At 39.7% G+C, this 11,367-nt stretch overlaps 2 protein-coding genes across 5 annotated transcripts in view; one reads left to right on the forward strand and one right to left on the reverse strand.

The window, feature by feature from the left end:
* The window catches only part of nmrk1 (nicotinamide riboside kinase 1), an 8,870-nt gene extending 5,886 nt beyond the window's left edge, over positions 1-2,984 (reverse strand). Inside the window, exons 1-2 of one of the 4 annotated variants that reach the window (XM_005741760.1) lie at positions 2,842-2,984; positions 1,563-1,632 (exon numbers count right to left, since the gene is read on the reverse strand). Coding sequence is in view for 1 of the 4 variants with exons in the window: in XM_005741757.1 (XP_005741814.1) it covers positions 2,842-2,870 (29 nt within the window). In the remaining 3 variants the exon portion in view is untranslated. Of the gene's footprint in view, positions 1-1,562; positions 1,636-2,841 lie in introns of all 4 variants that reach the window. The other 3 variants (XM_005741758.1, XM_005741759.1, XM_005741757.1) reach the window with 3 other exon arrangements.
* Positions 2,985-3,395: 411 nt separating this feature from the next.
* The window catches only part of ostf1 (osteoclast stimulating factor 1), a 9,073-nt gene continuing 1,101 nt past the window's right edge, over positions 3,396-11,367 (forward strand). Inside the window, exons 1-9 of the mRNA XM_005741761.2 lie at positions 3,396-3,582; positions 6,726-6,772; positions 8,136-8,186; positions 8,470-8,533; positions 8,678-8,731; positions 8,972-9,079; positions 9,307-9,356; positions 9,626-9,704; positions 10,352-10,450. Of these exons, the coding sequence (XP_005741818.1) occupies positions 3,549-3,582; positions 6,726-6,772; positions 8,136-8,186; positions 8,470-8,533; positions 8,678-8,731; positions 8,972-9,079; positions 9,307-9,356; positions 9,626-9,704; positions 10,352-10,450 (586 nt within the window). The 5' untranslated portion in view covers positions 3,396-3,548. The remainder of the gene's footprint in view (positions 3,583-6,725; positions 6,773-8,135; positions 8,187-8,469; positions 8,534-8,677; positions 8,732-8,971; positions 9,080-9,306; positions 9,357-9,625; positions 9,705-10,351; positions 10,451-11,367) is intronic.

An 11,367-nucleotide genomic window follows, 5' to 3' on the forward strand; every position in this document is an offset into this window, starting at 1 on the left:
GCGACCGCGTCCGCTGGTTTCTGCTTTCGGGCGCAAAGTGAGCGATTAACAAACAAGAGAGAAAAGACGATCAGCTGATCATTGATCAGTTTCATGATTGAAGTAGCAACAGGAGAGGGCGGGGGAGAGAATGAAAGAAGAAGAAGCAGCTGCGCAGCAAAGACACAGAATAACTCCAGCTTTGTGTCTTTTTCATTCTAGCTGAAGTACGGGACAAACTGTGTTCCTGTTCAGCTCAATACAAAACGCGTAATATTTTCTCTGAATACCGGACGATTCCGTTTTTTACTGGACGGTTGGCAACTCTACTAACTAACCTTATGAATAAAATAAAGTTCAGTATCAGTAACATCATAGCACACACCCAGCTGTAGAAACTCCGTCATGCTAGCTAGCACGCAGTACGAAAAAGTCAGCACAACGAAAATAAACTCCACCTAAACTTGGCTTATATCTGACCCAGATAGACTGCAGGTCATAACTTCTTACCTGAAGTTCAGTTCACCTGACACTCGGGCCGGTGGCCACCTCGGGTCTCTTCTCCTGCCTCCCCTTTCCCTCATCCACCTGCTGGCCTCTACCACTTGCTAATGTTACTGAATCTGTGGAAGCTCCGCCATAGCCACCACACAAAATAACGAATAACGACCCTATCTAAATCCCAGTGACGATTAACGCATTCCTGATCTTGGCATAGAAACTAGTTACCGTGCTCGTTACCACAATAATAACGTAGTTACTGTAACGCGTTACTTAATACCGCATTGCATTAACTACTGGCAATAATAAAGAGGAAAACAATCAGACGAAGAAGCACTTGGAGACAGCGGGAAGGAAAAACTCCCTTTTAACAGGAAGCAACCTCCAGCAGAACCAGGATAAGGAAGGGGCAGCCATGTCCAACTAGCAGTAACTCCCATCACTCCTAGTTGTAATATGCACCAATCAATATATATCATGGTCACAAATATTTAAAAAAAACAAATTTAACCCCTTAGTGCCTAGTGTACTATATTTCATACATAAGTTTTTTGTGAGTTTTTGAGACTTCTACATCAACATCATTCCGATTTTCCCCCCTCAAGAAACCTAAATAAATGCCATAGTCCTGGGTTAGTTTCTGGTTGTATATTTGTGACTTCTAGTTCTTAGGCTTTTGTTACTGAGCCTCCTCATGTGTTCCAGGTGTCACATCTCGTCAAATTATGTTCTCATTTCTGTTCTTCTCCAGTTCCAGCATCGAGTCTCTGTCTGTGTCTCATGTTTCCTGTTTTATTTTGATAGTTCCTCATCTTGTGTTAGTGTATTCTGTTTTGCTTCCTCCCGGTCTCTTGGGTGTGATTAGTCCCAGCTGTATTTCCCTCCTGGTCCTCATTCCCTCATTACCCTTTTGTGTATTTAGTCCTCTGTCTTCCACTGTCTGTCACTGGTTTGTCTTTTCTCCCTCTGTGTTTCCAGGTTCCTTGTTTTCATGTATTGGTTAGCTTTCCCAGTTTAGGTTTTGTTACTTCCCTTCCTGCCTTTTGTTTGTAGTTTTGTTCAGCCCCCACGCAAAGGCTCACTTTTTGTTCAACTCCTCGCTCCGTCTCCATTGTGTGCTTTTGGGCCCACACTCTCTTCACTCTACACCGTCTGCTACAGCAGACGTCAGAAAAATTGCACAATACATTTTTAATTATCTAGCAATTATTTCATGGTACAGACTTTAAAGGGTTAAGGTATCCTCATTGCAAATGTTGCTCATTATTTTTATTTATTGTAAAATTAAAAAAGAATAACTGATTATTATGGTGCTATCAGCATCAGTTAGGCCCTAGCTGGTTCTGTTTAATTTTTGTGTGAATGGGTGGATGACTGGTTGTGTAAAGCGCTTTGGGGTCCTTAGGGACTAGTAAAGCACTATACAAATACAGGCTATTTATCTGCAAAATGTGTTGTCAAATGCAAAATAAATGGTTTAAATTCTTTAAGGAACTTTTTTTTATTTTGAAAAAAGTTGTTAAAATAGTACCAGTTGACATGTTTTTATAACACTCTCAGCTATTTGTATATCAGCCTAAAAATAGATGTAGTTAAGGGTACAGCCAGCATTTGCCCCATATCAAACTACACCCATCCGCAGTTTTGGGTGTGGTCTGAGGCTTAACTAGAAAACTTTAAAATGCAGATAAGTAAAGAATTCCTGCATGCTGTTGGTAATAAATAGGCAGTGCAAAGTTCAGTGCCCCTTCTTTCATCCTTCCATCAGCCTATGTACCATTTTCTGAGGAAGGGTTATCTTAAAACTGCACCTTCTACTCTGGAGGCAGATATTCAAAGCATGGTTCGCAAACCTTTTTTTGGAATATTTAAAATAAGCATTTGCAGACAAGGTTTGCATTGATCATCATTAAACACATAACATTAGATTAATACTAGGAGAATCAATGCAATTATCTGTTGTATTTAAGTTATATTTAAGTAAAAAAAAACAGGAAGATTGGGGCTCACATGTCTAAAGAGTAAACAACTCTTATCAGTGTTTTGACATCACTGCCATATGCAGTGGCTTACTAACACGTGTGCCCTCTGCTACTCTGTGATACATGCATGCTAAACAGCACTGGTGAGTAATTTAACATTTAATAAACGAATATATTTTGTTGCCTTTCTTATCTGCCTGTACTTTCTACTCATATGAGCAATTACCAAAAAGGATTTCACATTAAAAATTAAAATAAATAAATAAAACTCGAGCATGGAAAATATCCTCAAATGTCCCAAAATGACCTAAAAAAAAGTAGGCTGTAAAATTGGTGTTTTGCAAAAGGTTCAAAATTATTAGTGTGTTTAATCACTTACCCACCAATTCCTACAATTAGTGTCTTCATTCCACTTGTCTGCGTCTGCTCGCTGCAAAGCTACCGATTTATAGAACTTGTAATACTAACGTAATTATGGAGTCACGTGCAAATGTATACACCACGCTGGTAGCTGGTCCTGCGAACGCAACAGTCCTCCCACGTGCTATTCTGGACGCTTACGATTTGCCGTTGGAGCCTCCACGTCACTCACGACCTGCCCATTGAGGGAAAAAAACATTTGTTTTGTTTTTTATTCATGTTGTTTTCTCTTCTTTAGTCATTTATTACATTTTATACTGATATGTTCGTACTCAAATATTTATTTGCAAAAAAAAAGTTTCAAAGTCTTACAACTTAAATCTAAACATGTACAGTTATGAAATAACAATAAAAAAACAAAAATGAATTTTAAGAAAATGTAAATATATTTATACTTAATATATAGTTTATCATTATAATATATAATATAATCTATAATTTGTTTGTTGTGAAATGTTGAAAACTTGAAAAAAAGCGCTGCATTACATCCAAAAGGCAATCGATTGAGCGAGCCACAGGTTGGCGCATGCGCTGAATAACTTTTCCGCGTACTGAGCCGAACTTCCTCATTGAGCGTGCTAACAGCAGAGAACTCGACAGTCTTGCGACGATTGTGACTGAAACAGCACAGCGCGTTTCTTTTCGCTTTATCCGCCAGCCTCACAAATGTCGAAGCCTCCTCCCAAACCAGCCAAGCCAGGTAAGACCAAAACTACGAGGACATGTTGTTTAAACTTAACCTAAACTTGTGACGTGTTTATACGAGGACAACGCACCTTGTTGGCGTTAAACAGTTAATGGGCGGGCGCTCAACACTCCTCCACGGGCTCGGTTGATTTCTGTTGTTTGTCTGTGAAACCTTGTTTAGCTAATAGAAAGACAGGTCTTAAACTTTAATTGGAAGCCGTGTCGCTTTATCGCTAGCCCTGCCAGGACCGCGTTGGAGTTATTGAAAGCGCTTTCTGGCCATTCAATACACTGACGGGGCCATCCAGCTCTTACCAGCAGGCCTCTGTCACTTCCCTATTTCCATCACTCATGCAAAGAGAGCACCGCGAGTCAGTGGCTTTGGGTGAATAGGTGATAAGTCTGCGTGGTCAGTGACATCAGCTCTACTTCCTCCTTGCTCGGATTATTCTGGTAACCTCTTCCCAAACCTTACTTACCAACGTTAGAGCACGTCATAGCGTTTGCATTTACCTACGCACTGTGTCAGTGCAACAGGTGTACACAAGCAGCCTGTGTAGGAAGGAGAGGCGATATTCAGCTTAATAGGTATCCTTTGTTCAAAGCAATTACACAGATCTCCTGGTGCATATGTTTGAGGCTAAAAGTGAAACTGTGACTTCTCCCTCAATAAACTTGTAATGCTGTGGCAAGTGTTTTTTGAATTTCTATTTACTAAATAAAGTGTAAAATTTCATCGATCATGGTTGTAAGTACAGCATATGTGCACCTGTGATGAAATTTTAAGGCAGCGTGATGAGAGGGAGGCAGAAAATTGTACTTTAATGTGATAAAAACACCTTTTGATTTATTGTTGTAATCATTTTTGAGCATTTTGTTTGTGCCCATGCTGCACTCTACTGCGCTGGTCTACCCATATTGAAATTGGGTGACTATTAATGTTTTTATGATTTGTAAAACTTTGGGATGTACAGAAAGACATTTAAATGTCCACAATGTCAAATCAAAGCTTTCTAAAGAAAAAAAGTCAATTTCTTTACATCTTCTAGCCAATGGTTTCTGCAGTAGTGTTGGCTAATTGCACCTAGTACACTATTCTCATCTTATGAATTAAATGTGGACGCAGGTAAATGCAGATGTTTGGAGAAAAAAAATCTCCATCTCACAGATGGGGAGAGAAGCATAAAATAACCTTCCTCGTGTGTGAAGTTAAAGGTGGTTTATGTCTACAAACATGCTGACACAGCAAACACAGGCGCATCTCTTTACCCGCATGAAACACAATCTTTTGCGCTCCTCACAGTCCTTGACGAATCAGTCACGATGCCTCACCTGGCTGTAGGTGAGATCGCCTGTCGGTGACAGGTGGCAGGCCGGTGGGGCTCGTGCAGGAGTAAATGATCTATCCTGCTAAAGCTATTTTATCCAGATTCAGGATTGGTTTTCTGTAACTTTCCCTTTGGTGGATGTGCTCAGTGTCTGTGCATGAATTGGCTTTGGAGGAAAAAAAAAAAACATTGGCAAGTGTTTGTAGCCATGTGTGACCAAATAGCACCCCGAGGTATGCGTTCAGCTTGAACAAGAGCTAGCATGTTTTCTTTTGTTTTTTTTGGTTGGTTGTTTTTTGCACCCACTTAGCCACATTTTTACAAGAAGGTTATGATTCTGTTTTTAAGGTATGTGCAGTTTAACAGAGGCAGCCCTGTGCAAACTCTGGTTTAGCAGATTAGAAGTTTAGATTACGTTGTTAAACTGAGCACTGAACATGACTGAGGGATCACATAACCACCATGACCAGACATGCTTTTTCAGAAGAGCTGCTGCAATAAAGTAAAATGTACAAAAAAAACACATAACTGGAATTCATTAAAAAGCTCACACAGTAATAGATGAAATATATACTGTCATTGCTTTGCTCATGTTAAGGCACAAATTTTCTTCTTTGTTTATTCATTAGATTTCTTTTTATCTTATTGTGTGCCCAGGGTTTAAAATGTAGCAAGAATTTAATTGAGTCAGCACAGGCCCTCAGTATGGGTCTGCAAAGCAGACGTGCTTACTGTGTTTGAACAGAGCTGGACTTGTGCGGCAGCTCAGCCCCCGTCAATCTGAGACACCGAGGCAGTGTGTTCACTAAACAGAAATCCTGAGTAACAGCACAGGCAGAGGGGATTTACAGGGTCCAGCGGTTAGGCCTGTGAAGTAAAAAGATCAGGAACGATGGACTCTAACTGGCCTTTGCATTTAAATGTAAGACGGTGAATCAGTCACCTTGTGTTTAGTTGTGGTGAACACCTTTAACATATAACTGTTAGACAGTTGACACTGTGATAATCTTTCAAGTTAAAGCTGAAAGGATTGATAAAATAACCAAATAAAGGCATGATTGAAGATATCAGATATGCACCAATAGTGGGGCGGACGCTCCAATTTAAAACAAAAAACGGCTGTGTCAAAATTTTAAAAGGAAGTCCAAATTACGCTTATCTACCAGTCGATGCAAATCACAGGAAATTTTTTAACTTTGCAGGAGAGCATATTTATCCTGGTTTTGTTAACCAAAACAGGGTCGCTATAAGGTCGAGTGTAACCAGCTCAGTAGTCTGTTTAGTAAACTTTGTGTCTATGTTGTAAACAACACAGCAGACTATATGTAACCTTACGTTAATGCCCAGAAACGGGCAGTTAGTTGAAATATAAAATGTTTATATCAAGTATTTAAATACGTTTTGAAAGCTTGACCATGGCTGTTCAAGCTTTTGATGTAGTTTAGCAGTCGACTAAAGCCACAGCATAGTAGCATCTCAGCAGCAGAGCTCAACCTCAAGTTTGAGCTACCAGTGGCACCAAGTGCAGCTACACACAACAGCCACTCACACTGTTGATGCTGTTTTTTATGCCTGTTGTACGTGTTGAAATGTCTTTTTGTTTACATAATAGATAATGTCTCACCTTTGATTTGTGCACTTGAGAAAAGAGAGTAGTTTACCACATTAGAAGCTGCCTTCTGCACGCACTCACCTGTATACTCACCGGACTGAAACTAGCTGGGTGATCTGCAGGGCTTAACCAGGAGTGGTTTCACCTCACTTTTGTTTGTCACAGAGTGCGCACAGATATTGTGTCTAACATCTAGTCTGTTTTTGTCTTCACTAGGCCAAGTCAAGGTTTTCAGAGCTTTGTTCACCTTCGACCCACGGACAGTAAGAGTTTTTTTCTTTGTTGAGATTAATTCTTTTTCTTTTTACTTTCATAACTTTATTCTGATCATCAATTAATCTTAGCGTTTCTCACAAGGTTAGGATGCTAGGGATGGGGTAATGCCTGAACTGTGTTTCAGCTGGAAATCTACGACATAACCAGAGAATCCTTTTAACCCTATGCCATAACCTGATATGCACCTCCCAGGAAGTGTAACTACACTTTGAGTAAACACAGCCTGCAATGACTTTGAATGGTGTGGAAGGCTGTGGTGTAGGGTTAAGAGTAGTTTCCAGTTAGTTCGTAAGAGGCAGCTAGAAGATGGTGATGATGACAAGGCAGGGGAATCAAAACAAAGTCCCAAAATCGGAATATTTGATCATAAAATCTTAATTATACTTAAATATTAGAAGATTTTATTTATACTAATATATCAATACACTCCTCCACTGGTCCTGTCTAGGCTGTCGGCCAAAACAATATTAACAGTACTTCAAACCAGTGGCTCTGGTGGGTGGGCACCAGGAAGGGCCAGTCACATTTCAGTAGGGAGTACCATCCCACCACTCTGCACGCTTCCTGCAGCTCAGAGCAGGTGTCTTGAGCAGAAGGACTGCTGTTTCAAGCTGTAATTCATGATGATGTAGGTGGATTGTATCCATCTCTGTGATAAGATCTCACTGGGGAAGTGGTTAACTGATATCGAGCATCACCACAATGGTAACCTAGACAGGAAGGTAGCAAGTACGTGAAGCTAAATTCGGGAAGGGTGGGGCCAGCTTGTTAGCAATGACTGAACTTTCAAAGTAAGAGTGAAGGGATGAATCACTGGTAAATTAGCATCAGAAGGTGTCATTTTTTTCAGACTTACTAAGAAAAAATAAATAACCTACTAAACATACCATAAAAGGTAATTCTGTTCATGTGGGCATAGCTACGTCCACACGAACAGAACTGAATCAGCTCTTTGGGATTTCCTTAAATGAATGATTGCACATGCATTGAGATACCAAACCTTTCCTCCAAGTAAGTGCTATACATGGGAAACACTTTGGCAGAAGAAGTCTAAACCACCGAATTGCAAACTGAGTTACCAGTTGCTTTCATGGTTTTCATGTGTTGGTCTAGATTTGGTTGCAGAAAAAAAGGGGGAGGCTGCTTAAAATACAACACAAATCTGACATTAGTGTTGAGGTCAGAAAAGTGTGAATGCCACATCCTGGGTCACTGATGGTTATAAATGGCCTGTACTTGTATAGAGCTTTACTTAGTCCCTAAGGACCCCAAAGGCTTCACACTACATTCAGTCATTCACCCATTCACACACCGGTTATCAACTTGTAACAGTGTCTTTTTATTTTCTAGCCAGATGAGTTATATTTCGAAGAAGGAGACATCTTGTACATCTCTGACACAGTAAGTGGAAACCCTAGAAGCTACATCATATAACAGCCATCTTTTATTCCACGGTTTTGTTTCCCATCGAGTTTTAATTTAACTTAAGTTTTTCTTCCTCTTTCTGTGGAATCATAATCTTGCTTTCTCTGCATTTTTTGCCTTCCTTTTGTGTTATTATTTTTCCATTTTTACACCTCCCCCCACTTCAGTGTTGTATTGAAGCAGATTAATTTATTGCTTCATTTAGTTATTAGTTTATTTTGGTCTTTTCTTTCTTAACAAATACTTCTCTATTACTCAGAGTGACACTAACTGGTGGAAAGGGACATGTAGAGGAAGAACAGGATTAATTCCAAGTAACTATGGTGAGTACACATCTCAATTTCACAGTTAAATAGCAGATATATTAATGAGTACAGTACTATGCGGTGTAGCTCGTACAAAAACGATAGTTCTGTCCCTCAAGTTAATTTTCCATAATGCACTGATGCCCTTGTTTTGTTTTTCAGTGGCTGAGCAGGCAGAGTCTATCGACAATCCGATGCATGAGGCAGCCAAACGAGGTAGATGGCAATATTTCTACTAGTCTTTATTTGTTGCTCTTAATTCTTGGTTGAGGTGTGGCTGCATTTAGATACAGGAGGGTTTTTTTAATCCTAAGACAGTTCTCTTTTGTCTGTCTGTGTGACTGTTATGACAGTGTTTCTGTTCCTGCTGAAAACCTGTACCACTGTTTACATTATTAGTAAAGTTCTCCATTTGACTCTGTGTGTTCGTTGCGTACATACTGGTTATTTAAACAGGCAATCTGAGCTGGCTGAGAGAATGTTTGGACAATAAAGTTGGAATAAACGGGCTGGATAAGGCTGGAAACACTGCCCTCTACTGGGGATGCCATGGGGGACATAAAGGTAAGAGTAAAGTAGTTTTTTGATGTCAGAGATTATGGATCAGCTACTTATTACATTTCAGAAATCTTAAATGTTGACAGACACACACACACACACACAGGGAGCTCTGTTTCCAATGAAAAGTTAAGTACAAGAAAATAGGAACTTGTTCTTTGCCCTCCATTGTTTCTCCATTACTGTTAGGTAACATTTAACATGAAATCTCTTCTCTTGTATTTCTGTACCAGATGTGGTGGAGCTTTTGCTCACCCAGTCCAATGTGGAGCTCAACCAGCAGGTGAGGCAGGTTTAAAGTCACATTCAGAAATCAGAATTCAGAAGGTTTGGAAGGAGTGTCAACAGTTTAACGTGTGTAAGGAAACTGATGTTATTCGACACCCAGTTTATCATGCTAGGAAAAACAGAGAAGAAACTGTTGTGGACAAAAAATTGATCAACAAAAAGTTCAGTGTGATGATGTCATGATTTCATAAACCTTGTGTGGTTTGGGTGAAAGTAGATCCTTGTCAGGGTGTTTGCCAGTAACAATCATGTTTTGTGTTTCAGAATAAACTCGGAGATACCCCACTGCACGCTGCCTCCTGGAAGGGTTACTCTGACATAGTGGAAATGCTGCTTAACAAGAGTGAGTATCCATCCATGTTGCTTTTTTGTGTTTAAAAGAATACATTGGTCAGCAGGGTCATCTTTGCTGTTTTGCTAGAAACTCTGCAGGGATGGACGGAAAGAAATCTCCTGAAATATTTTATGAAACTCTGAGATGGGAGCGTGCGGCTTCAGTTTGAGTAGACAATAAGTGACTGTGATCCACACATTAAAACAAAGTTTTTCATGAAAACAGGTTTCATCTTTATCAGTTTTCATTGGCTGTTGTATGTACTATGTACAAATTACACGTAAAGAAAAAAAATGCTGCCAGACATTAAAATAGACATAGGTAGTTCAAGACAAGGAAACTGCTGTCAAAGTACTGACATTATAGAAACATAACTAAAATTACACATCCTGTTGGGCTGATATTAAAAAAAAAAAAAGTAGATCTTACCACTTGAGGGAGGTAATGTTGAAGAAAAAGCCTGCATTTCCTGTTAAATCTACCCCGAGGATCTGGCTTACTCATACTCATAATTCTTCAGTTTGTATAACAAAAAACGTCTTTTTAATCCAAGCAAAGGTGGGTGGCAAGATGGGCTTTCAAGTTAAAAGAAAAATTCTAGCTGCAGACCAGTCTGGATGTCAGGTGAAAATTTATGTTACTTATGTTTGTTTCAGATGCGAGAATAGACATCAGGAATAACGAGAACAAGTTGGCTGTGGACATGGCCACGAATGCCCAGTGTGCGTCGCTTATCAAAAGGAGGCAGGGAGGCCGTAAGTAAAGCTGCTGTTACGGAGCAGCCACACAGCATAACCCACACACACTCACGCAATCTCACATTCACACAGTCCCAGAAACTCTCTCTGCTCAGTTAGTGTAAGTTCAGCACCTACCACAAGAGTCACTTGTTGTAGTTACTGAGCTGATCACAGGAAAACTGAACTACAGTCAAGTGAAAAAAGTACACCCTCTTGTAATGACAATAATAATAACGGGTGAAAGCAGCACATAGCATATTACATCATGCCACCATTTATTTAACAAAAATGAAGCCAAAGTTTATGTGAAATGCTGTAAAAATTAGGTACATCTTTACTGCTTCTATAGGAATTAGAAGATTCATTGGCAGCCGTGAATGCGCGCGATTGAGAATCAGCAAATGTAACCAATCAAGCAAATTATAAAAGCAGAACTTTTGCACCTTGAAGTTATTGAGGTGACCATCAAATTGTCTGAATACCAAAGTGTTCTAGAGTCAGATGTGAAGACGGCTAAAGCTTGGCCCAAATATGGTCATGAAACAGGACAATGATCCAAAACATGGTGGCTAAAAAAACAGGAGAGAATAAAAGGTGTTATAATGGCCCAGTCAAAGTCCAGAAATGCTGTGGCAACTCAAGAGAGCGGCACATAAATAAATGACCTCACTGAACTGAAGCAATGTTGTGAAGAAGAGCGGGCCAAAATTCCTCCCCAACAATGTGGACTGATAAAGTGCCACGCTTTGAGTCACTGTTTTTTCAAACAGTGCTTCTGTATTTGTGGTTTAATTATGTATACTTAAGTTTAAGATATAGTGGTATGGTGTAATAGGCAGTGTTTGTGCTCATCCAAGGTTGTATTTACCTTAGAAGCTGGTATGGGTCAGATGGGGTGTAACTTGTGCCATATATATATATATATATATATA

Source organism: Pundamilia nyererei, unplaced genomic scaffold (genome assembly GCF_000239375.1).
Source record: "Pundamilia nyererei isolate P.nyererei 1_Seehausen unplaced genomic scaffold, PunNye1.0 scaffold00113, whole genome shotgun sequence".
NCBI lineage: Eukaryota > Metazoa > Chordata > Actinopteri > Cichliformes > Cichlidae > Pundamilia > Pundamilia nyererei.